This window comes from Zootoca vivipara, chromosome 3 (genome assembly GCF_965207765.1).
Source record: "Zootoca vivipara chromosome 3, rZooViv2.hap1.1, whole genome shotgun sequence".
NCBI lineage: Eukaryota > Metazoa > Chordata > Lepidosauria > Squamata > Lacertidae > Zootoca > Zootoca vivipara.
The window spans coordinates 100,277,120-100,304,597 of NC_142586.1; the positions used below are offsets into that span (position 1 = coordinate 100,277,120).

At 41.7% G+C, this 27,478-nt stretch overlaps 1 protein-coding gene across 1 annotated transcript in view; it reads right to left on the reverse strand.

Annotated features, from left to right (window-relative positions):
- Positions 1-27,478, reverse strand: part of SRBD1 (S1 RNA binding domain 1) — a 168,330-nt gene that overhangs the window by 99,678 nt on the left and 41,174 nt on the right. Inside the window, exon 15 of the mRNA XM_035111184.3 lies at positions 2,261-2,352. Within this exon, the coding sequence (XP_034967075.1) occupies positions 2,261-2,352 (92 nt within the window). The remainder of the gene's footprint in view (positions 1-2,260; positions 2,353-27,478) is intronic.

A 27,478-nucleotide genomic window follows, 5' to 3' on the forward strand; every position in this document is an offset into this window, starting at 1 on the left:
ATAAGGAGAAATAAAAGGAAGAAGCACAGAGATGTGAGACAGAGGAATAAACAGGATAGATTCTGGCAAGCGATGAATGAGAAGCAGAAAGTCTGATGAGGAGAGAAATCAGAAATAAAAGATAAGCAGGAACTACAGATGAACCTATTTGACGGTATTAACGTTAAAAATATATAGATTAACTTTTTGTGTTCTAAGTATTTGTTTGGTTTAAAAACAATCTAAAAGCATTATAAAGGACACAAAAATAACATGTGAAAAGCCCAATATTATTATTACATAAATAAAAGGCCCAAAATTATTATTACATTTTCCAGCTGTAGTACTCAAGAATGGACAGATCAGTTAATTTCTAGTCTCAATCCATTTTCCAAGTGTTCTTACCTAAGTCTGCAAAGTCCGGCTTCTGCATTAATCTGTTTTTATTTTTATTTTTATTATTTTAAGAAAACCACACAAAGAGGAAAGTTCATATTTAAATATCATATTTAAATCATATTTAAATCTGAGATCTTTTGATGAAGGGTGGTATGTAAATCGAATAATCAATAATAATAATACAGTCATATCTCGGTTGCAAACGTGATCCGTGTGGGAGGCACATTTGCAACCCGCAGCGCCGTGCCTGCACACACGCATGACGCAATCTGGCGCTTCTGCGCATGACGTCATTTTGTGATTCTGCACATGCGCGAGCGCCGAAACTGGGAAGTAACCCGTTCCAGAACTTCCGGGTTCGGCGTAGAGTGCAACCCAAAAACGCGCAACCCGCAGTGTTCCCAACCCTAGGTATGACTGTATGCATTTATCACAAAATTCACGTTAAAGAACATATTGTAGCTCAATGCTCACACTTTAGATGTATTTTATTCTAAAATATGCATTTCAATGCATTCTGGTACTTTACTTTTTTAGCCCAAAAGTGTATTGCAAAATTTGGGAAAATGAAAAATTCAAAGGATAGCATTATCCTGTTCTGCACTCTAATCTGGGAAGTGCAGATTTGGTCAATTTGCATCAATATTCATAGAAATTAAGTTCTTCAAACATCACTAGCAGTAAACATAGTACAGATACGTTTCAGGTTGCCACTGGAAATCACCACTTTCCCTTTACAAAGACTATTAAATTAGTGTTAATGAGACAGTCCCACATACAGCCACTATAAAGCACTCCTCAGTATGCCAAGTTGAGATGGCTTGCAACTCCCACAGTTCATCTGTGTCTGGGCTTGTTTTATGCTGGCCACTGTTATGATGGAAGGGTAAAATGTCCCCCTTTTAGAAAAAAAATGGGTTTACCAATTTCCTATAACTTCTGGAAGTACCTATGGAATTTTGATACCCCCTGCAATGAAAAACAGGTTTCTTTATCCAGGGAGAATGTGTTTGGACGCAACACTAAACCATGGTTGAGCACTACATGAGTGAGCCCCTCCCACCCATTCACAAGAGACAAGAGGAAGCATTTGGAATATTTTGCTTTTAATGAACTCTGTTTGTCATTTAGTCCTAACCGGGATTGTGGTTAAACGCTAACTATAGTTAATTTCAACAAGCTGACTTCATAACCCATGGTTTGAAGTTGGCTTCTTTTGAAATTAACCATAGTTAGCATTTAACCACAATCTCCAGTTCAGACGAAACAAGATACTGTGGTGATTTAAAGTTTCTAAATTCTTCCTCTTGGCCACGTAAGACAAGAAGATAGACATGCAGGGTGAATGAGTGAGCATGAGGAAGCTGAGTACATTTATGTAGTGTTAAACCAAGGTTTAATCTTATGCCCGAATACAAGCCAGAGAGAGATAAATTATGTAAAAGCTATCACATTCAGTTATTCCTCATTTAATTTCCCTATTGGAGCTATTTCTACCTAAGAAGCAGGTACCAAAATATCAAGATACAGCCTTGTCAAGCATATTAGATATATTAGTCAATATGTCACATGCCAGTGGCAGTAAGCATACTACCTATGGCATTAAATAGAACATGTTCAGACGAAAAAACCTGCTGATTTCCTATCATGTAAATATGAGGAAGACATGAATCCCAATTATATGGCTCAATCTAGGCAACAAGTAAGTCATCACAGTATTTACAGTAAGTAGAGTTCTCAATTTATAACTTGTTTCGAGGATGATGAAAAGATATGATGAAAGGAAATTCATAAAGAGTAATATTATCTTCTCTTATTTAAGGGGTTGTACATAGATATACATTATGAGAGTCATGAAAATACTAAAGCAGCCAATAATTACCTGCACTTCGTAGGTTAGGATCTAAATCAGGCATCTCCTTGGTAGCTTCTGGACTAACACTGTATATTGAGGCTCCTGCTTCGTTGGTAATGCTGCGGAACAGAAAGCAAACCATTAAAACCTTGCAAGACAAAATACATTTTTTTAAATCTTAATAATGCAATAATGAGTACACAAAATATAATGATACAGACTTAACACTCGTAAAATCTGCATCATGCATTATATGAAAGTACAGTTTTGTATGATCTTGTGCTGTGATCCTAAACAAACATTCTTGAACTGAAATATAAGATATTTATTTCAAAAATTTAGGAGCTGTAATATTCCACATCACCTCTCACCCACACTATCTTTTCCTTTGATTTCAGTATGTTACAGGTAAATGAAAATTCTTATTTTTGCTCCCCCTCCCATCTGAAAATTGTATCTCCCTTCTCCATCTTAGGCTGTTTACATATGAACACGCTCCACTGTTTTCAACAGGGCTTGTGCAAGACTGCATCCTGTCTTTTACTCCTCACACCAATTGTTATTTCACATAAAACATTCCGAACACATATAAAAATGTGTGTATCTGTCACAAAAGTATCTACATACATAACTGAATGAGATATAGAGTTGTAAAGAACTTTGCAAAACTGGAAATCACTAATCGCTAAAACTATTTTTCTTTCTTTCCACTATAAACTTTATTTAGGGCACATATTATAAAAAGCTAAGATAACACGAGTAACAAGACATAACACAGCCCACCCACCAGAACTAGAACCACTCAGTTCCTAATTGCAACGTATTAATTCTAAAATTAAAAATCGGAAATTACAGCCGACTGGAGTGTTGTCAGCAGTCATTATTTTTTCTTTTTCGAATCTCGAAAGAAACTTTACCAAATAAAGCAAAATATATAATGCCATCTACTTCTCTTCAGAGTCCGGGTGACGGGCATACTGATTTATTGCACGTTTCTGTGAAACAGCACACACATCTTTATCTCCTTTTTATTTTGCATTTAATTAATATTTGTACGTGGTTCTGTGTATTATGAAAAGTGGCCATGGAAATTTTCTTCTTCGAGTCAGTTGTCATTCAAATGCAAAAATAACACACACACCAATTCAGTGTGGGGCTACTTACCCCTCCCTCTCTCACACACTCCTCCTATACATGCATTTTTCTGTGTTCCTAAATATAAAGCACAAAACCAGCTCGCAACATTGGAATAAAGCCTATAATTTTTGTTCCTATCCTGACTTAACAGAGAGCATCACGGTTCCCCCCCCCCATCCGCACCCACAGCTGTCTTCTCTAAAAAGTACCAGCATCACAACATCACATACAAGGCGAGCTTTAAAACCTGAAGTTGTCAGCCCCCAAAAGGTAGAAGTATCACCTTTCCTTTGCTTAGGCACACTTCAAATGTCCCCAAAGTTTGAATCAGAATAAGATATGAAGGTGAACTGAAATAGCGATCAAGGCCGTATCGTATTTGAAACAGGCCAACAGAGAAATCTTGAGGGGAGGATCGGCTGGGAGAAAACGAACTCGTTCCCACCTACTACCGAAAACCTCCAACTGAATACATTGAGAGAGACAATGAGATTTCTGTTCGTAGCAAAGAGCCAGTCCCTTTAAAGATCTACAGGTCAGAGGCAATTGGGCTCGACTTTATTCATATATTCAAAGTCAGACTTCCATACAACTGCGGAAGTTGCCAAGAAATCACTTATGGAGAAGGAAGCTTTGAGAAGTAAGTAAATAATGATCAAGAGCCCACCCCATCATCAAATGTGTAGATAACTCTACTAGCTTTAGGAGAGAGGTATTGCATGGGTGTACCTGGCCGGAAAGCCAGGCAGGCAGGGAGGAACCAGACCAATTAACACACCTTCAAAATGCTCTGAATTATAACACAGATTGCGAACAACGCAACTTGAGAATGCAAGTCTCCTTCTCTGCATCACAGGTTTGAAAAATGGAGAGGGAGAGAAGGGGGGGAATTAACTTTAGTAGCAGCTGAATGGTTATTTTTCTTAGAAGCGAATTTGCTTTTAAAATCACTTCTTTAACATTTTCAAGACTCCAATACAAAGGAAAAGCCCAAATTAGAACATATTTCTTCTGTTTCAAAAAGTCACTTTTCAGCATTCCATCCATCATTAATGGCATTTACAAGCAACACTTTCCCAGACAAAAATGAGTTTGTAGAGTCTCATTTGAAAATGCTCCAGATTGCTAAAACTGCTGGTTACTTATTCTAGCTGAACTTCAGTGTGTGTGTGTGTGTATATAGACTTGACTGAGGTCATGCAATAATGCCAAAAGTTTTGCAGCGAAAAGTTTTAAATCATATTCCTTAGGACGCACAAGAGGAATTGCCGCCCTAGTAATTTATCTCAACACTCTTGTCAATTATACTTGGACACGACTGCAAACATTTTCAAATGTGTATTTTCTCTCTTAAATAAACCACGTTAAAACACCGTCCAAGTTAAACACATTTTACTTCACAGTAGCATAAGAATAGGATCGGAAATTTACACAATGACACAATGCCTAGATTTTCTCAAGACCGTCGTCTGGAAGTAATTTTTATTTATTCATTAATGACATAAAAAGCAACTTAACAGGTATCCAAAGATATCTTATTGATTTTCAGCCATGAATATTTTAAATCATTTATTAGATCAGTGAGCACTGATTATTTTGCTGCTGGAGCTAACCTCGCTGCACAGCACAAGGAAAACTACCCGCTTCTAAATAAAGGATGTTAGAGAAATAAATTGCTTAAAAGTAAAGAAAATAACAGAGTCAGAAAAGGGGAGAAGCACTTCTGTGGAAAAATGCATTTGCAAGATTTGCATTCATTTTTTTTACACATGCAAAAAAAATACTTAAATGATATCAGATACAAATGGAGTATGCTCTCAAGCAAAGCATACAATGTATTTAAAAATTTACAGATACAGTAAAGTGATTTCCCTGCCTGTACGTCAAGATCTCTTACAACCAGTAGAAACGGCACATAAATATATATGACACAAAATACTATCTTGAAAGTTTGTGCTTTCTTCGTTTTATGGGGACAAAATTTTGCATGCAACTGTCAGGAAAATTAAAGGCATTGCTGAGGAGGTATTTTCCAGAGGCAAAATCTACTGTTATAATTTTTGCTGAGAATCAACCACACACACACACAAGCCCAGATATAATTACACTTATTGCAGCTCAAATTGGAAAACTCCCTCACGAAAACAGGAGGCAGCATGAACAGAAGGGCACGTTTATAGCGAACGTTTCACCCACTGTTAAATAATAAGTAAGTCTATAAAATCTTATCTATTTCTGAACTGCATATGCATGACTGCCTGCACAGATTAGGTGAATCTTGTATATTTTATTCTTGGTCAGTTTTGCTATGCTTCATGCACCATATGCTGTACAAGGAGCCACAGATGGGGAACTCGTTGTTCTGGACAGTGTCTGACATGAGGTGGGATAAGGCAAGACATCACCATGTCTATGTCTGCTCAAAAGGACAACCTAAAAGTATCTCACTTCTTTTCAACGGATGTAACAGAGTCTGGTCTAATTTGCAACAGAGCCTTATCTGTGGCAGCCCCCAAATTGTGGAATTCACTCCCCACAGAGACGCATCAGGCACCTTCATTATACAGCTTTTGTGATATGCTGAAGACACACTTCTTTGCCACTTAAGAAATATTTAGGACCCACCTCTAGTTATACTTGCAATTTGTTTCAAACTGTTCTTAATGCTTCATTCTACTTTGTTGTGACTCACCCTGGGACCTTGTGGTGAAGGGAGGATAAAAAAATAAATAAAAATCCCTTTCTTTTATTTCTCCCACTTCAGGTACTGGCTCTGAGCCACATGAAGGAAAAGAACAGAACCAAAAGGAAGAGGAATATTAAATGCCACAAAGAGCATGGAGATTTCGAGGTTTGATTCTTGGTGACAATCACACAAGAAATGTCATTTAAACATTTGTCTTTTAATTAAGCGTACACAATATTTAACCGGCTTCTTTAAATGATAATAAAACAAACGTCCGCACCACACATCAAGTGTTGTGGGAAGGCTGAAGTCACATATTCCCTCCCCCCCAATCCCTGAATAATAAGGTTATAATTAGTGAGCTGGACTGCACAGAATGTTGGACTAGTTCCACAGCCGTTAAACTCATGGGTGATCCTAGACCAGAGCTCCTTGGAAGGGAACCACAGGATAAATATGAACAAAAGTCAACCTCATAATGGCTGTCCCTGGCCTCAAAATAGTCTGTTCCTGGCATCAAGATCCAAGCTTAGAGCCCTCTAACTGCAATGTGCATCATCCTGGCTCAATCGGTACAAACGTAAACAGTTCCAGCAGATGACTGGAATGAGATAAAGGTAAAGCCCTTCACACTTTTAACAGATCTGTACAAATGATAAATAAGCAGTACCAAATGGCTCGAAATTTTAAGAGCACTGTTAGAAACAAATTCAGGGGATAGCATGAGCAGAGATAAAAGTCATCAGGTTTCAAGGATTAATTTGGTCCATACATTTTCTTCTTTGAAGTTCAATATATGGAAGACAGTGATATTAAATAAATTTAAGAAAAGAATAAGGGAAACAGCGTGTCTCATGTGGATTTTTAATCTATTTCATTTTTTTCTTCTTTACTTAAAGAGTGTGGGGGGGTGACTGAGCATGAATTTGGCACTCTCTGTACATTTTACTCATAGCTGGTTGTCCTCTCTAAACTGAAACACATAAAACAGGCGAAGGAGAAATCCTTTTACTCCCATTTGTGAAGAATGCAAAATATCACTCCAAAGTGATTAATTTGTCCTGCTTGATGAACAATTAGGTATGCAAAAAATCTTACATATTCTTGCACAGCAATGGCCTATAGTCTAATACAAAGATCCTAAGATGACCACCATTCTCTCTTGGACATGCTGTTTTCAATCTCAGGTGCCTCTCCATACAATGAAAATAATTTGGGGAGGGGGGGCTGAAGAGACTTTTCCCAGAAGAATGAAAGCAATAAGGATTGCAAAGTACTTTGTGCAATAAATATGTAAAACCTAAGGTTTAATTATAAGTGATTGAAGGTCCTAATTGCAGCAGATGGTGTATTGGAGAGTCACCCTCCAAACACTAGTCACGGCAGTTTACCTGGACTGGACTGTGGTGGGGCAGGAAAGCAGCAAGGTTGGAGCTGTGGAAGAACTTCTTCATACAGTAGTATGGAGTTTGCCACCACCAAATGATGATGCTCTTAATTACCCACCCTCCACCCTAAGGCCCCAGGCTAGCCTACAACATTAAAACCAGGCTTCCTCAAACTCGGCCCTCCAGATGTTTTTGGCCTACAACTCCCATGATCCCTAGCTAGCAGGACCAGTGGTCAGGGATGATGGGAGTAGTCTCAAAACATATGGAGGGCCAAGGTTGAGGAAGCCTGCTTTAAATCAACTTGCAATTACAAAATATAAAACTCAGGCGTCAAAGATCAGAGTAAAGAGGTGTCTTTGGGGTACAGTGTTACCTCGGGTTACAGACGCTTCAGGTTACAGACCCAGAAATAGTACCTCAGGTTAAGAATTTTGCTTCAGGATGAGAACAGAAATTGTGCAGCGGCAGTGCGGCGGCAGCGGGAGGCCCCATTAGCTAAAGTGGTACCTCAGGTTAAGCTTCAGGTTTAGAACGGACCTCCGGAACGAATTCAGTTCTTAACCCGAGGTACCACTGTATTTGCCCAAAGCGGTACAGTGAAGTTACCAGAAGCATAGGCCTACTTGTGGGGAAGGAGATCCACGGATTGGGATGCAGCACAGAGTCCTGCCCTCCAACATGGAAAATGTACAACCATTTATTACTAATCATTAAATCCACTTGGAGATGCTTCGCAGGAAGTGGCTGATAAATGGAACAAAACAAACAAGTCTTTGCTAATTGGTGTGCACATTGGTTGACAGGCATGTTGACCAAAGCTATAGATGCTATTGAGAAATATAATGAAAGCAAAAGGGAAGGAGGCTATCTCTCTCCTTCCTCCCCTGCACCACCACCCCCTACTAAAATGGAGCTCAGAAAATGGTTAGCTAAAACTCACTTGTATACCAACCATTATTCCTTTCTTGGTTATTCTCAGCAACTTGTTTGCTTTGCGAGTCAAATCAAGGAAACCCTCGTGAACAGTATAAACATCACCAGAACTTATCAGACAGTAACAAACAGCATTCTGTTCATCAACAGTTCTCTAACTGTGTTGCTTTAGCACCATCTGGTGACTGCCTGTGCTTACTGCTGGAAATTCTGCGGGGGAAATCTTAATGATAAATTATACTTCTTATACCGTAGTACACTGCAGACACACATACTGTACATGCAAAATTAAGCTAATAATGTTTTCTTTTTATTACATGTCAAGAACATTTGGAATTATTATTATTTTTGGAAGGGTTAGATTTATTAAGCTGAAACTGCCCCCAGGATGATTATCACATGGAACTGTTCTGGAGGGCTGAGGGACCCTCATTGAAAAACTGCACCTCCCCTTCCCCCAGCAAGAATCTCTACTGGATTCCAGTCCCTTCCACAAGCATTCAAAGCCTTTTCATTTGCAGAAGAGACACTCTGGATCCAGCCCAGGGAGCTTTGCAGCATACAATACTCAAACCACCTTTCTATTTTATTAACACTCAAGAGATGCATTAACATATCCACACTTTATAGCAAGACTTGGCCAACCCATTCCACTGCTAACCCCTATTTACGGAACAAGTGAAAAAGGAACAGACTCAATACAGATGCTTGGAGGAACCTATGTACAGTGGTACCTCGCAAGACGAGCCTCGCACAATGAAAAACTCGCAAGACGAAAGGGGTTCACAATTTTTTGGGTGACTCGCAAGACGAATTTTTCTATGGCCGTGCTTTGCAAGACAAATAGGAACACATTAATTAAATTTCAATGCATTCCTATGGGAAACCGCGCTTCGCAAGACGAATTTTTCGCAATACGAAACGACTCATGGAACGAATTCATTTCGTCTTGCGAGGCATCACTGTATTATATGCCTCCTTTGTGAGAATTTCCCACTTCTTCCTACTCTCGGCTTCCTGTTGTGTAACCAATTCCTGATCCACAAGAGGACCTCTCCGCTTATCGTACGGCTGCTAAGCTTATTTAGGAGTCTTTAGTGAGCGACTTTGTCAAAAGCTTTTTGAAACATCTGGAGGGCTATGGGTTAGCTACTCAGGGCATACAACATTCATAATTTTACCAGGTTCCTCACTTTACTCCCCTCGCCCCAACACAAACAAAACGTTACCATGATTAGGTGGACAGAGCAAAACCACATGCAGATACACAAATTCTGATACGTCCTTGGTCCCACCCCACCTTCCTCTGTTACCGTTCAACAAAGCAGCACTTCACCTTTTCAACACACTGCCGCCACCCCACTGCCAGATCACCAGATCAAGTACAATGTGCTCATCAAGTCTGCTCTTCTGTCTCGAGAGAATGCAGCCAACATGACCTTCATCAAACAGACTCAAGCTCCAACAATCAAGGGGTCAGGAGCTTAATTCTGCTCTTGAGAAGACTAACCCTTCCTAATTTATTCCTAAGTGGAGCTTGTGCTCTTGTAGGCAATGGCACAATTCTAGAAGCATATTCCATGTGTTTGCCAATAGAGATGGAATGTAACTCCACCTTGGTCATCTATTTTCTTCAAGGTAGATTCTCAATACATTAAAGTGTTGTGTTTTTAAACGAATGCACTCCCATCTATCCCCTACTTGATTTAAATCTCTTCTTTAGCTTGCTCAACACAGTTCATTATTCTCCCCATAAATGCAGTACAAACATTTTGTAAATAGATACTTTCAAGGTTATGTCAAAGGAAGCTCTTGTAATGTTTGATGAGTGAAAAGGAGATGAATTTGCATCCGTATTTCTGCACGCATACAAGAGGAGGGCTGGTTTTCAGCCCTGTTCTCAGAAAAATGTCAACTGGAAGTAGAAAGAACACGAGCACTTATTTCAAACATTGTGGCCTGTCAATGTGAAGAATTCTCCAAAAATTCAAGATAAAGAAACCCTTTCACCATAAGCTGAAGCAACGCAGTGTGCTTACAATAAAATGCACCAGGTGCAATCAGGATTCAAAACATGCCAAGCTAAGCATCAATGCTAGGCCAACAAGTTGGGTAGAAAGAGAACACAATAAGAACACAGCCAGCACCTACTCATCATAGACATAAGAACTGAACAAGTTGAACTATTGTCAGCAGCCCATGGCAACAGCTGAATTGTGCATAATTCTAAACCATGAATGCTTCTCAAAGGCAATTTCTTGCCAATTTCTTCCTGACAAAGTCAAACGTGTTGGGTTTTTTTTGTACGCGCCCACATGTGCGCTCAGATAAATAAATAAATTCAACTCCAATTAAGTTAGCGGAATGTTGGATTGACAGTTCGCAGTGCCGGAGCCAAACCCAGCCCTAGCAAGAAAGGACCCCAGAGGCAATGTGGGGGCATTCACTTACACCAGCTCCCCATTTGGCAGCTAAACCTGAGAATGATTTTGGAGGCCAGCTACGGGTCAAGAGAGGTGGCATATGTCTCAAAAATCATGCATCTCAGACGGGGATTGTCAGCCTTGCCATGTGCCATCATCCTTGGTAAATCCCTGCCATGGAAAAATACACGTATTTTCACTAGTGTGGGAGAAAAGTGCCGTGATTTGACAGTCGATTCGAGGAAGGTTGGATTTATGTCCAATTTTATTATTTTGTTAACCTTAGGATCTTTTGGAATAACTCATGTATCAAATACTGACATATTTAATCATTCTCTCACATTCTACAGAGCTTATTGAAACCCCTCTTCTCAATAGATTTAAAGGAGTCAGGGAAAGTTCATGAAAAACAATGTTTATAAGTGGAGGGGGGAGAGAGAGAGAGAGAAATCACAGTACCCTGAAACATGAGAAATTGAGAATACATCAACATAATACAGTATTTCCCCTTCCCACATCAAACATACACTTTTGATATTCTCTAAGCTGCAACTTTATTTGGTGAAAATCATATTGGTTATTCATCTATGCTAAGACATGGTCCAGCAAAACAGCTCTAAAAAGAAAGGGCACAAACAATAATTAGAAAGCTGAAAACTAGCATATAGGTAGAATAAAATACCAATAATATTATGCTAAAGCTCCTACTACATTCCAGTGGAGTTTCAAGTACAACAGCCGCCATTTCCCCTTGATGGCATGCGTCTTCTACAGTATTATTCCTGCAATAATATGTCTTTCACCACTTACAATAATATTTATTTGACCTATATCCAACACAGAATTAGGCGTGCTTGAGACCATTTATTTCAATGGGCTTAAGCAAGCTTAATTGTGCGATGGATTTAGGCCTTTCTGTCCCAGGCACATGAATTGAGCCATGACAATGGAAATTCACATTGAACAGCCCACTCCATCAGATTCATCTACTGTGGACCACTACACATGTTGTTTAATAAAGCTCTAAGCAACGACTAGCCTGTAAAAGGGGGGGAGGAATCTTTGAAACACTCTGTTCAGCATGTTTGGCTCACAATGCAGGGATAGGCTATCAGCTAGAAAGCATTGCCAGGTTCCCCTGGCTTGCCGACTACAGAAAGTGATGCAAACTTGAGAGTGCACACAGTGCCTCGGCAGCATCAATATCCACAGATGGAATTAGAGGCGCAGATTTCTGAGTCATATTTAAGGGCTTCAAATAAGCTATTCATTCATCTTGCCCCGCCCCCATGCTTGGTCCAGAAACTGGTCAGTACAGAATGTGGCAGCTTTACTGCTGACAAGACGGCATGTTACACCTTTGCTCAATGATCTTGAACTGGCTGCCAAATTTCACATGGTCCAATTCAATGTGTTTCTATTAGTACATAAACTCCTTAACAGCTTGGGACTTTAAGGATCACCTGATCTGTAAAACTGGCACTTTTTAAAATGCCACATATTGCTCATGCCACATTTGCAAGAAAATATATTTTAATATGGCAACACCTATTCACTGAAACAGCCTGACTTTTAATATTAGGCAGGCACCTTCATTGCACTGTTTTTGACAAGTCCACCCAGCTACGTACAGTGGTACCTCGCAAGACGAATGCCTCGCGCAACGAAAAACTCGCTAGACAAAAGCGTCTAGCGATTCTTTGTTGCCTTGCAAGACAAAGCTTTCTATGGCCGCGTCTCACAAGACAAAAAAAAATTTGCTGCTTTTTTTTTTGCCGTCTGCCGTTTGTTTTCGCAAGACGAAAATCTCGCTAGATGAAGCGACCTGCGGAACGAATTATTTTCGTCTTGTGAGGTACCACTGTAATGTGTGTGTTTTCTTTCCCAGTGCATTGTAAGCAATATTAATGTGCTATATAACGCCCCATTTTCTTCTGTGGTATAACTGATTCATTTTCAATGTATGTCACTTGCAGACCCTTTGGGCGATAAGCGATTGTTGTTTAGTCGTGTCCGACTCTTCGTGACCCCATGGACCATAGCACGCCAGGCACTCCTGTCTTCCCCTGCCTCCCGCAGTTTGGTCAAACTCTTGTTCGTAGCTTTGAGAACACTGTCCAACCATCTCGTTCTCTGTCGTCCCCTTCTCCTAGTGCCCTCCATCTTTCCCAACATCAGGGTCTTTTCCAAGGATTCTTCTCTTCTCATGAGGTGGCCAAAGTATTGGAGCCTCAGCTTCACGATCTGTCCTTCCAGTGAGTACTCAGGGCTGATTTCCTTAAGAATGGATAGGTTTGATCTTCTTGCAGTCCATGGGACTCTCAAGAGTCTCCTCCAGCACCATAATTCAAAAGCATCAATTCTTCGGCGATCAGCCTTCTTTATGGTCCAGCTCTCACTTCCATACATCACTAGATAAGCGATTAGTAGTTTAATAAATAATTACTATTATTATTATTATTTCATCTATGTTTTGCAAACCTTGTTTTGCCTACTATTTTTAATGTCTGTTTCATCACTATTTTCCATAGAATCATAAAGTTGGAAGGAACCCTGAGGAACATCTAGTCCAGGGGTCAGCAACCCTTTTCAGCCGTGGGCTGGACTATATTTTGAAAAAAGAATAATGAACGAATTCCTATGCCCCACAAATAACTCAGAGATGCATTTTAAATAAAAGCACACATTCCCGGACCGTCTGCAGGTAGGATTGAGAAGGCGATTGGGCCGCATCCGGCCCATGGGCTTTAGGTTGCCTACCCCATCTAGTCCAACCTCCTGCAATGCAGGAATATGCAGGATCAAACCTGCAACCTTAGTGTTGTCAGCACCACGCTCTAACCAACTGAGCTGTTTTAGTTAAAATTATTTGATTAAGTGGTATGTAAGCCTTGCTATTGAAGACAGGAGTGTCTGGTGTACTCTGGTCCATGGGGTCACGAAGAGTCGGACATGACTAAACGGCTAAACAACAACAAGCCTTGCAATTTTTTTAAAAAAACCAACATGTCACGGGAAAGAAACTGTTTCAAGGAGGAGGAAGATGTGAAGTTCCAAGTAGGCAGACAGAAGGCACAATCAAGATACATGAGGATGTGAGTAATCTAGAGTAGCTCTTCTGGGACCTTAAGGTGAAAGGCATTTTTCAGTCAGGGAAAATGCAAGTTTACAGATGACACCAAATTGGGAGGGGTGGCAAATACCCCAGAGGACAGAATCACACTTCAAAATGACCTTAATAGATTAGACAACTGGGCCAAAGCAAACAAGATGAATTTTAACAAGGAGAAATGTAAAGTACTACACTTGGGCAAAAAAAAATATGAAAGGCACAAATACAGGATGGGAGACACCTGGCTTGAGAGCAGTACATGTGAAAAGGATCTAGGAGTCTTGGTAGACCACAAACTTGACATGAGTCAACAGTGTGATGCAGCAGCTAAAAAAGCCAATGCAATTCTGGGCTGCATCAATAGGAGTATAGCATCTAGTTCAAGGGAAGTAATAGTATCACTGTATTCTGCTCTGGTCAGACCTCACTTGGAGTACTGTGTCCAGTTCTGGGCACCACAGTTCAAGAAGGATACTGACAAGCTGGAACGTGTCCAGAAGAGGGCAACCAAAATGGTCAAAGGCCTGGAAACGATGCCTTATGAGGAATGGCTTAGGGAGCTGGGTATGTTTAGCCTAGAGAAGAGAAAGTTAAGGGGTGATATGATAGCCATGTTCAAATATACCGTATAAAAGGATGTCATATAGAAGAGGGTGAAAGTTTGTTTTCTGCTGCTCCAGAGAAGCGGACACAGAACAATGGATTCAAACTACAAGAAAGAAGATTCCACCTAAACATTAGGAAGAACTTCCTGACAGTAAAAGCTGTTTGACAGTGGAATTTGCTGCCAAGGAGTGTGGTGGACTCTCCTTCTTTGGAGGTCTTTAAGCAGAGGCTTGACAGGCATATGTCAAGAATGCTTTGATGGTGTTTCTTGCTTGGCAGGGGGTTGGACTGGATGGCCCTTGTGGTCTCTTCCAACTCTATGATTCTATGATTCTACACACAACGGTGAGGCTGAGCACTTGCTAAGCAGAGTCTGCACCCCAGAAATGGGGGGGGGAATGAGGCCTCTATGGCAATACCCAGGCTTCTCTCCCCAACAGAAATAGAGCAGCAGCACTGCCAGCTGCACTCGGGACAGCCAGCAACAGAAGCAGCCAGGAGACAGAAAACAAGCTCTGTCCAAGGGGTGGGGAGGAGAAGCCCCAACACCACCTCATTCTCCACCATGGCCACCCTGCTCTCACTGTCAGCCCCAGCACCGTAGCAATGAACAGCCCCCTGCCTAGGCATGGCTCCAGAGAGAGATGTGCCTGCAGATAAGACGGGCAACTGCCATCCCCACAGAACGCATCCTCCTCCCACAAGGCCCACGTCCTTGTCCCCCGGCCAGGTGTATTGTGAGAGAGGTGTCCGAAGCACTACAGAGAATCTGCTGCCCGACACTGTGGTCTCATCGGCATCTGCTCGTTGGCAGATCCCTAAAGAGGCTAAAGAGAAATGGGAGTGCCTGATCACCTCATCTGTCTCCTGAGAAATCTCTATTTGGGACAAGAAGCTACAGTTAGAACTGGATACGGAATAACTTATTGGTTCAAAATTGGGAAAGGAGTACGACAAGGCTGTATATTGTCTCCCTGCTTATTTAACTTATATGCAGAATTCATCGTGCAAAAGGCTGGACTGGATGAATCCCAACGCAGAATTAAAATTGCTGGAAGAAATATCAACAACCTCATATATAACACTTACTAAACCAAACGTAAACTTGGCTTACTAAACCAAACGTAGCAAACTGTGCAATTGTGACACTGGAATCCTTTATCCATTCATATGCTGATGACACAACCTTGATGGCAGAAAGTGAGGAGGAATTAAAGAACCTTTTAATGAGGGTGAAAGAGGATGGTCTGAAGCTCAACACCAAAAAAAAACCAAGATCATGGCCACTGGTCCCATCACCTCCTGGCAAATAGAAGGGGAGGAAATGGAGGCAGTGAGAGATTTTACTTTCTTGAGTTCCATGATCACTGCAGATGGTGACAGCAGTCACGAAATTAAAAGACGCCTGCTTCTTGGGAGAAAAGCAATGGCAAACCTAGACAGCATCTTAAAAAGCAGAGACATCACCTTGCCGCCAAAGGTACATATAGTTAAAGCTATGGTTTTCCCAGTAGTGATGTTATGGAAGTGAGAGCTGGATCATAAAGAAGGCTGATCACCAAAGGATTGATGCTTTTGAATTATGGTGCTGGAGGAGACTCTTGAGAGTCCCATGGACTGCAAGAAGATCAAACCTATCCATTCTTAAGGAAATCAGCCCTGAGTGCTCACTGGAAGGACAGGTCCTGAAGCTGAGGCTCCAATACTTTGGCCACCTCATGAGAAGAGAAGACTCCCTGGAAAAGACTCTGATGCTGGGAAAGATGGAGGGCACAAGGAGAAGGGGATGACAGAGGACAAGATGGCTGGACAGTGTTCTCGAAGCTACCAACATGAGTCTGACCAAACTGCGGGAGGCAGTGGAAGACAGGAGTGCCTGGCGTGCTATGGTCCATGGGGTCACGAAGAGTTGGACATGACTAAACAACAATAAAGAGGCTGGACTTGTTGCTTCCCAAAGGCGGCAAAGGAGTGTGGGGGGTTATTGCAGGAGAGACACTCTGGGGTTGTGTACCGCTGCAGGCATGTCTTGCCTCACCTCTCCTATCTGCCCTGGCTGACCCTGGATGTGGTGTGCTTTATGCCACCTTAACTCAAGTCAGCATAATATACGCCAGCTTCCTGTGCTTGGAATGGCTCCCTAAAACAAGAATTGGGATTGTTTTTAAGGTTCTGTATTTATCTCTGTCCTTCGACAAAGATGCTAGGTTGCCCATCCTGCCATTCTAGGCAAAAACATAAAATAAATACCCAACACAATGATGTCGCTGCTTCACATGACATAAGCAACTCTGTAACAAATGCCAAGAAATCTTCCATGCCTTCTGTGTGTGGTGCTCATGCAGAGACTTTGGGTGGAGCATTTCAGAAGATAACTGATTTTTTTGGGGGGGGGGTGTTGGAGGATCTGCGGCAACTTCCCCAACACACAATGGGAATTGTATGGGGCAATTTGGGTACATGGGGTTGCATCTAATCAAGTTGTCCTGTTCACACAAGGGCTTTCACTTCCCCTCCCCACGTGCCCCCCCCCCAATCTGTCCTGGGGGTTCCCTAAACACATACACACCTATAAACAGTTTTTCAGGAAGGGGAAGAGGTGGACGGAAAATTCCATGGTGCAAACCAGGTATCTTCACTGGATACATCCCCATGTCATAATTCTGACTATTTTGCAATTATTATGAAAACATCTTCCCCCAGTCCTGGCTTCTTCTAAGGGCATACACTTTTACGGTCATGATGAATTGGTTCCCAGAAAAATCAGTGGAACAGTAGGACGATTTTAGCCTAATAAAATGAAACCTCTCCTATGTTTCATTTGGAAGAGGACCTTCCAATACAATGCGCTACACATCTTCCTCTGGCTTACTAAACCAAACGTAGCAAACTGTGCAATTGTGACACTGGAATCCTTTATCCATTCATCTATGAACCATGCCCTCAGCACATCTCTGCAAAGAGAAGAACGATCAGATATCTGTCTTCATCTTGTCGGAAAACGATGACATTTTTCCGTAAGAAAAGGGTCCAAATGGCAGGTGTCAAAGAGCTTTAGCTTCACACGTGGTGCTAGGAGGCAGAAAAAACAACAGCAGCGTGTGGTCATGTCAGAACTACACAGTAGCTGCCGTAAGAATGCATATCTGAAAAGAGCAAACCTCAGAGTCTGTTAAATCAATCTAGTGCCAGATGCTGTTATCAGAACAAAGCTGGTGCTGGCGATTCATCCCCCAGCAGAAATACACATCCCAAGTCAGTGGCAGAAAGTGAAGTCCTGAAATGGCAGGTCTTGTGATTAAAAAGGTGACAGTTACCTGCATTTGCCCCCCATTGTTTTCTATTGACAGCAGCATGAGAACAGAGTTTCTGTCTTAAGTAATAAAGCTATTGTGACACAAAGCTCTCCTTTCCTTACTGAAAATAGCACCATAAACATGAACTTCCATAGTCCACTTCCAAATTAATCATCCAGCTAAAGAAAATTCATTTATGCTTTCAGGCTCTCCCAAGCATCATCCCAACCCATAGTTTGTGCTAACCATAGTTTAAAAGCCAAATCACAACTAGAGCTTCCAAATGGTGTAGAGATGCTTGCCTGTTTTTTTGCTTTCTGTCCTGTCAGCACTCAGCTCCCCAAGGTCACTCCCATCTCCATGGCACAAGCAAACAGCCACTAGAGGTAAGAATGGCCAAACATCATACCAAACCACGCTTTGTCAGCTCATCTATTTCTATAAATCAGGGGTGGATAACACATGGGCCGGGCCTCCTGACGTTTCTGAACCACAATGTTCACCATTCCTGATGACTGGCCATCCGAGCTGGGCTAATCGGAGATGTAGCTCAGCAACATATTGAGGGACGCAATTTAGACATCTCTGCCCTAGACAAACTTCAAGGAAGTTGATATGCAGAACTGGGGCACAAATGGAAATAAATGACAAACTAGTCTATAACAATATGGCATTCTCACAGAGATTCTGCAGATGTAGAGCCTGTTCAGATATTCTGCTTTTAAGGTGGTGTGCACCTTAAAAGGTAACGTTAAGAATGAACCAAGTATGTGTTGCAAAAGCCATGCATCTTTCTGCACTCATTAAAGAGTCTAGATTGGCAACAGCTGCCTGATAAAATGTTGGAAAGGGATTTGTTATTGATGCATTTGACTGATTGTAAATCACTTTGTGAGGCCATCGTTCTGAAAAGCAGCACAGAAGCCTTTTAAGTAAATTAATTAATGCACATATGGGCAAGCAAACTTTGACAAGTTAGCTTGCCATGTAATGTTTGGAATAGCCTATGCAGGAAAACAGTCACATAATCATTAATATAGGGTCCCAAGGTAGAAGAAGTGAACCTGAAGCTGCTATCAAGTTTTCTGTAATGCTCATGGGTACAGATTTGGGAAATATGTCATGGGTATAACATTGTTCCCATTCCAGAATGCACAACTGATTCCACCTGCTCAGTGGAGCTTCCAACCTGTTTGTAAATCAAACAGCAGGACCCAACCCTGCCAACAGGTATGGCAAACCAAAGCACTTTTGAAGCTCCGGGGAAATTTAAAAAACTGTGTGTAGTGAGCCATGGAGGCCATCTGTCCAAAGAAAATAAGATATAAAAGAAAAAAGTCCCACAGGGCACATGCAAACCCTCAGACATGACTAAAGTGGACCACTGGTCCCATACAAACCCTAACAATGCTTATAAATCAGAGCAGGGATCCAATTTGGCTTCCTTGTTCTTCAAGGGTGCGTGACACATAATTTGAGATCATTGTGATGGTAAAATAAGGTTGCTTTGCTTTTCGTTATATGCTTCTATCATTTTATTTTAATTAAAAGAATACCAACTTCAAGATGTCCGGATACTCACAAGAGAAAGATGATACTCTGAGAGACTTGGGCTGTAATCGTATGCATATTCACTTGGAAATTAAGTCACCATTGAAATGAATAGAAATAAATTCCAAGAAAATATGATCAGAAGGCTCAGGGGGTGTGAAACAAAGCTCTTGGCCAGGAGTAGAAGGCGAAGAATGGAAAATATGGCAGAATACATGGCTACTTTTTCCAGTATTAATCTTTATTTCATTAACTTTGCTTACTCTTGTATGTTATTCCATATAAGTCATAGAAGGGTACAAGTTAGTTGGGATTTACACCATCAAATTCATGGCTCAACCTCTTTGACAACTACTTCCACTTTGACAAAATTTACATATATTGGCCTGGTTTGCACATAACACTAACCCATGGTTGATTAAACCATGGCCTTGCCTTACATGCTAACTCTGCCCAGCAGCTTAACTACAGCTTGTTTTCGGCAGAAACCTACAATTTGAAGCCGAGCTTTGTTGTTGGATTACAAGCAACAGGTGAGAGGACTTTTTCTGTGCTAACACTCCGTAAACTTCCTTTTTAAAATAAGCTTTTGATTCTGTGGCTGTTTAATGTATCAATAGTTAGTGTTACTCCTTTGTGTTTCAGCTCCTGTTTTAATGTCTAGTTTTGCTAATTTGTTCTTTAACACTTCTTTGAAGAAGTGTGCATGCACACAAAAGCTCATACCAATGACAAACTTAGTTGGTCTCTAAGGTGCTACTGGAAGGAATTTTTTTTATGTTGTTTCGATTACGTCAGACCAACATGGCTACCTACCTGTAACTTGTTCTTTAATTGTTAGATTATTCCTGCTTTTGTTTTCTTATCATTGGAAGCCACTTTGGGCAACTCCTTTACGTGTGTGTTGGGGGTGGGGAGCAGGCTATAAAGTTTTTTAATGAAGAAAAATAAACAAATTTGATTTTTGCACCCCTTATTTGTCTTTGCTTATCAAATGCCAACAGAATGATCCAACAGAGCTTCTATCGCTTACGGTATTTGTATGCCAATAACAGACTGCATGTTTTTTTAAAAATCCTGCTCCGTCTGTCATAAAGAATATTGCTGTTTGCTGGCAGGCAGTAATGGGACTGGGCAGATCCAGTCAATACATTTAACGTCCAGCAGAACAACAAAAAGAAAAGCAGGCTCAAAAACGAAATTGCATGTTCTGCTAGAATATATCATTGTGAAGCTAAAGAAAAAGAGAGAGAAAAGATATGCAAGACTACCATTAGGAGCGGAAGGAGCATAAAGAGAGCCAAGCCATCCAGCAAAATATTATATATAAAAATGTATTTTTCAAAACAATTCCTGAAGTGTTTCTCATCAGCCCTAAAGACCTAAAGTCAGGAAAAATTATACTGATAGCCACATGGCAACATGAACGGATACCGTGAAACACTCTGAAATCATGCCGTTGTCTTCCTTCAGGCCTGTTTTTCGTGTCTTCTCTTCATTGCTCTCATCGTCAGAGTCCTAAAGATCATTTGTGCCAGTTATCGAACACATCTGCTCGGCATCTGTCATCGCAGATGCTGATCTGAATCCAAACCGGCTCCAAATATTGGGACGTCTGATCATCACCACTGCTTCACTCCCTCCAAGACAGAAGAGCAGAGATACAACCCTGCTTTCGGAGATCACACTTACTCCCCATTAAAGCAGCGTTAAATCAGCCCAGGGTGTTCCAGTGACATCATACATCTAATCACTGTAGATCTTCAGAAATTGTTTTAACGCAGCTTAGGAAATGACAAACACAGGACCCAGGCAGAAATCTCCTGGGGAAGAGATGGACGCTACATTTGGCCAGAGCGGGGCGAAATGTGACAGGACACAGGAAATCCACAATTAGGATCTCTGTGGGTTTTCATTTTACCAACCAGCAGCCACACGCAGCTGCTTTGAAAATGGTACCAGAGGAAGGGGTGCTTAATCCTTCTTCCTATGCCACTTCCCAATCTAAATCCCCCTCCCAATCTGCTATTAAATCTATGTGGGGGAATAGCAGCATTGGAAGTGAATTAGATAAGAGATATGGCATGGGAAGAAAAGGTCTAAATAAAGGCCAGTGGAAGCACATAGTATCCTCAGGCAACCAAGAGAGCTTAAGCACCCCAGTCAACACCATTGCTTGTGCCAGTCATGGGCCGCACATCATTTAAATTTCCCCACAATGCCCTGGAGTGCCTGCCATGTCATCATTGTAGCAGCACTGTAGGAAATTTTAAAGGCAGCCTTGAGTCCACTGGTGGCTGTTGTAGGACCCTGCAGCCAAAGGTGGCTTCAGCAGAGGCATAAATGCCCATCTTGTAATGCCTAGTAAACGTCTTGGAATATGCCCATGTGGCTGCCCTACAAGTGTCAGCTAGGGTGGTGTTAGTGCAGAATGCAGCAGAGTTTGCTGCTGCCCTGGTAGAATGGGCATGGTAGATTCAGAAGTCATAGGCCAAAGAGATGCACACCCTAAGCCACCTAGATAAAGTGGAAGGGTTACGGTTTTTGCTCAGTGAGGTAGGGCATTGGACCTTTAAAATACCCCCTTCTAAGTTGCTTCCAAATTTCCCCCTTCCCTTAACATAGAAAGCATACTGCTGGTAAGTTAAAAATGCTTTACTTACAAACTCTTCAAAGGTCAGATTCATGCAATTTCCCCCCCCCCCCATACAGCAGCAAGAAAAGAGAGGCAGTATAACTTGGGTTCCAAAATGGTAAATGTTTCTAAATTTTTAAGCCATGTAGTCTAAGCTTGGAACATCCAATTTGGACCTCCTTACCGGTAGAGTTCACATGGTAGAAGTGAGAGAACTAAGAGTTTGGTAACCCTTCCCCCCAAGGTGAGGGGAGTGACCTATTTAAGCCTGCCACGACAGCTTGCTCTATGTTCTTGATCCCTTCATGCATTCCCAGTCACTCCAATCCATCTCACCACTACAATTTCCCTTCCCTACCCCTTATAGCATGGTGCAGGAATCAAGAGAAACATTGTCTGGCTTCACAGTTTTTTATCACATTGTGATTTTTGCATAGTGCATGCACATGCACACACACACACACACACACCATGATTTGTGATATATTGCCAGGTCAAAAATTATGAAACCAATATCACAATATGGACTTCAAACCAGTTTTGGACGATATATTCCCCAGCCCTACCCAATCTATAAATAATTGTTTGAAATAATGAAACACCCAAATTGATTGAACATGCCACTGCTGGCTGAAGAGGGCAACGTAGCAAGATATGTTTTACATTATAAACCGACCTGTGATCTTCAGATGAAGGGTGATATGGAAAGTTGTTGTTGTTACTGTAATTGTTGTTATTATTACTATTAATGTTTCAGCCCTAGCACTGCATGGGTGAAAATATACAGAGTAGACTCATCAAGGGAACTGCACCATTGGTCTCCCCAAAATCTCCTTTCCAAAGTTCTTCCACACAGTAGTGAGGCAAGAGTGTTCCAGCGAAGGCACACGTCTAAACCATTTCTCCGAAACGCTTCTTAGCAGGTTCAAATGTCAAACAACATTTTATCAAATGCTAATTCTAGCGCATTCCAACCAAAAGTACTAAATAGCTTCCGATTTGCAGGCTGACTAATTTGTTTGCCAAATAATTAATTGCATTTAATTAAATGAGACAATTCAATTGGGCTAGAGAGGGAAAAGGTTGCGTTTGGAGGGGGCACTGCACGTCAACTGCAGGAATAATTTCAGAAACAATGAAATAAGAACAGACACCGACATGGTGGGGGGGGGGAGAGCTATTTCGAATCAGTTATTCAAACTGGCTTGGCTCCTGAGATCCCACAAGAGTTCCTGAGATTCAAAACATATTAGTTTCATAGTGGAGAGACTCGGTTCAATGATAGGTAGATAGGTAACCATCCATTTTGTTTTCCATTCTGAATTAAAGGCCTCAAGTAATAATATATTGCTAGAAAAAGTAAAAGCAGGGGAAGGCTGTTACGAAGGTGATATCACACACTTCCATTTATTGAAGCAGTTTAAAAATCCTGCCAGACAAAATGTTTAGTAGGTTCCAGGACTTCCTTTTTCCACCGACTGTAAATAATATTTGGGAGTACTGTATCTCATTTCCAAACCTTTAAAATGTCAAAACCCGTAAGAGCACATTTTTAGTGCAGGTCAGTATGTAGGACTGTAACTGATCTTAGCAATTTGTCGGAAGGTCCATGAGGACTAGGCAAGGATTTGCCTCCTAGATTACAAAAGTTGGCATGCTGGATTCGCATTAAGAATATCTAATATAAAGGCTTGCTATGCAAGGCAGAGGAGTCCCAAGTCATTCATGAACATTAAGAGCTGGAAAGTGGTAAGTAGATGTGTAAGAACATCTTAATGAATCGGGCCCATCGCCCATCTAGTCCAGCATCCTGTTCTCACAGTAACCAACCAGATGCCTGTGAGAAACCAGCAAAGTCTTCCACTGCCTCCCAGTTTGGTCAAACTCATGTTGGTATTTACTAGTTTTAAGAGTATTATTATTATTATTATTATTATTATTATTATTATTATTATTATTAACAAAAATCAAGAAAGTACTTGTTTACCTGGAATTTTTGAAAGCCAACTTTTCTAGAGGAAGGCAACGAAGAAAAAAAATTAAGCTGCAATCCCAAACACTTACTTGTTAATGTGCCACTTACTTGGGAGTAAGTCCCACTGAATTCATTGGGATTTACTTCCGAGTAGGCATGCATCAGGATTGTGCTGCTAGTAAGTGATTGTGATAATTGCAAAGGTGAACAAAAAGCAAAATAAAATAAAAATAACCCTGTTGTTCTCTAATGGCCCCCATCCCAACTTGAAACAAACTGATTTACTGCAGCAAGCAAAAGCTTGTAAAAGGACGCAAGACAGCTGAAACATTTGACAGGCATTATTAAAAGCCAGGGGATTTGTATCAGCCATTTTCCTTTAAAAGGTGCTTTGAAGTTGGCTATCTTTCATGTACTTCTTTCATGGCACATTAACAAAGAAAACCGAGCGGAGGTAAATCAAGTCCCAAGGTCACCTCTAGAGTTACAGCACCCTGGGTACCCTGATGAATTGAGAATCAATGCTGCATGAAAAGCAAATATAATAATAAAAACTATGGGCTGTTAACCAATCAAGTTTTACAAGTGGATCTGAACCCTTTTTATCTGCAACCGGAGCAAATACATCTTAATCCCCCCCCCCCCACCATGGTCTTGAAATATAATTATCATAATGCAAACCCCGAACGTTAAATCACCCTTCAAACTGAGAGTGCTGTGAAGCAGAAAAGTAAATGTAATTAGGCTGTGTGAAACATTAGAAACAGAGGAGGGCAAGAGGAACTTGAAAGTGGCAAAGTCCGAAGAGACTAATGCAGATATTTGGAAATGTAACACACATTAAAGTCGAAAGGGAGATGTAAAGGTTTGCACAGACACATATAAAATACAAAAGAACGAGAACCGTAAACTAAAACTTTCGCCAGTAAGGGGCCCACTTCAAAGCTAGGAAGTGATTCCATGAGAAAAGACCAAAGCGTTTAATACTGATATTTAAGTTGCTTAAGCAATGGAGTAGAATGCACTGGAAATTAGACGCTCAGTGGATTTTGCTTAATCTCTTTCGGCATAGTTAAATGCTCCCAGATGACCGGTGGCTGCAAATACTACCAATTTCTCGAAAGCTGGAACAGGGAGAAGTGCTTACCCAAAGTGCATGAATAAGCACATGGCTCAAAAACTAATAATACAGGCAAATTTCAGGGAAGACAAGCGACAAATACAGAAAATCTGTACGTATTCTTTACTTGGTAATGCTGTTTTCATCAGCCAGCGGTCAAGGGTGGTTGAAGATGCACTAAGGGCACAATCCTATGTACATCAACAAAGAAGAAAGTCCATTGAGTTTCATGGGACATTCCCTCAAAGTAAATGTGTAGAAGATTGCGGACTTGGTCCATCAAAATCCATTCCATTTCAACATAAACATTTTCAGAGTCATCCCACATATTTCAGTGAGATAAGCTAGAATTAGGGAAGGGCCATGGCTCAGTGCCAGGGCACCTGCTTTCCATGCAGAAGGCCCCAGCTTCAATCCTCGGTATCTACAGGTAGAACTGGGGATGTTCCATGACTGAAAATTTGGAGAGCCACTGCCAGTCAATGCAGACACTACTGAGCTAGATGGACTGACAATAAGGCAGCTTCCAATGATCTAATTCCATTCAAGAGACGGTTTCCATCTTAACTCCATTTACCCAGGTGTAAGCCCAGTTGGTGCTGGAGGAGACTTTTGAGAGTCCCGTGGACTGCGAGAAGATAAAACCTATCCATTCTTAAGGAAATCAGTCCTGAGTGCTCACTGGAAGGACAGATTGTGAAGCTGAGGCTCCAATACTTTGGCCACCTCATGAGAAGAGAAGACTCCCTGGAAAAGACCCTGATGCTGGGAAAGATGGAGGGCACTAGGAGAAGGGGGCGACAGAGGACGAGATGGTTGGACAGTGTTCTCGAAGCTACCAACATGAGTTTGACCAAACTGCGGGAGGCAGTGGAAGTCAGCGTGCTCTGGTCCATGGGCTCACGAAGAGTCGGACACGACTAAACAACTAAACAACAACAATAATAATAAATAAAACACCAATCAACTATCTGTTGTATGTGCACAGACCTGCTAAAACAGAGCATACAAAGAATAAGGCCCCTATTAATTTCAGAGGCAGATATAATGAAATGAATGGGACGTGTTGCAGTATTGGATGGGCGAGATGGTTGGACAGTGTTCTCGAAGCTACCAACATGAGTCTGACCAAACTGCGGGAGGCAGTGGAAGAGAGAAGTGCCTGGCGTGCTCTGGTCCATGGGGTCACAAAGAGTCGGACACAACAAAATGACTAAACAACAACAACCCCAGATGGGCTCAATAGCACTTACAGGACATGGTTAAGATTTCACTGTTGGCCAATTGACCTCAGTGGGATTTATCTAAGTCAGCGTTTCTCAACCGCTGTTCCACGGCACACTAGTGTGCCGCGAGATGCTGGCTGGTGTGCCGCGACGTGCGGCGACGAGAAGGGCGATTTGCATTGTCACGTGCCTGGCGGCCGCCAATGCACTACACTGTCCCACTGGAAAGCAATATTTCTCCTCCTCTTTCCCAAAGCTCGGTGCAAACGAGCCTGGCGGCCGCCAATACACATCACTGACACGCCGGAAAGCAATATTTCTCCTCCTCTTTCCCAAAGCTCAGTGCAAATGAGCCTGGAGGCCGCCAATACACAACACTGACCCGCCGGAAAGCAATATTTGGCAAGTGTTTCTTACAGTCATAATTATAATATAGGGCGGCACAGAGTTACATTTTTTAACTTTTTTAATGGTGGTGTGCCTCGTGATTTTTTTCACGGAACAAGTGTGCCGTGGCCCAAAAAAGGTTGAGAAACACTGATCTAAGTAAACACACAGAAGATTTCAGCCTGAAGCACTTCACTTTCTATTATTAAGATAGGCTGTGGTAGTGGTACATCTGCAGTAGCACGCCTTCCTCTGCCCCAGCTGCAACAAATCATGTCTCTCCATTATAGGTCTCTATAGCCACAGCAGGCGCTACAATCTCCCAACTTCAACCCCAAAGGTGCATTCCACCATTGCCTCCCGAGGCAGGTGGATGATGACAAAAACATGTCATCTAGAAAATCATAATTTGTGGTGCATTGCCCAGTCTAGTCAGGAACTATGGTGGCGCTGTGGTCTAAACCACTGAGCTTCTTGGGCTTGCCAATCAGAAGGTTGGCAGTGCGAATCAACGCTATGGGGTGAGTGCCCGTTGCTCTGTCCCAGCTGCTGCCAACCTAGCAGTTCGAAAGCACGCCAATGCAAGTAGATAAATAGGTACCGCTGTGGTGGGAAGGTAAACGGCATTTCCATGCGCTCTGGTTTCTGTCACAGTGTCCCGTTGCACCAGAAGCAGTGTAGTCATGCTGGGCACATGACCTAGAAAGCTGTCTGTGAACAAACACCGGCGCCCTTGGCCTGAAAGTGAGATGAGAGCTGTAACCCCA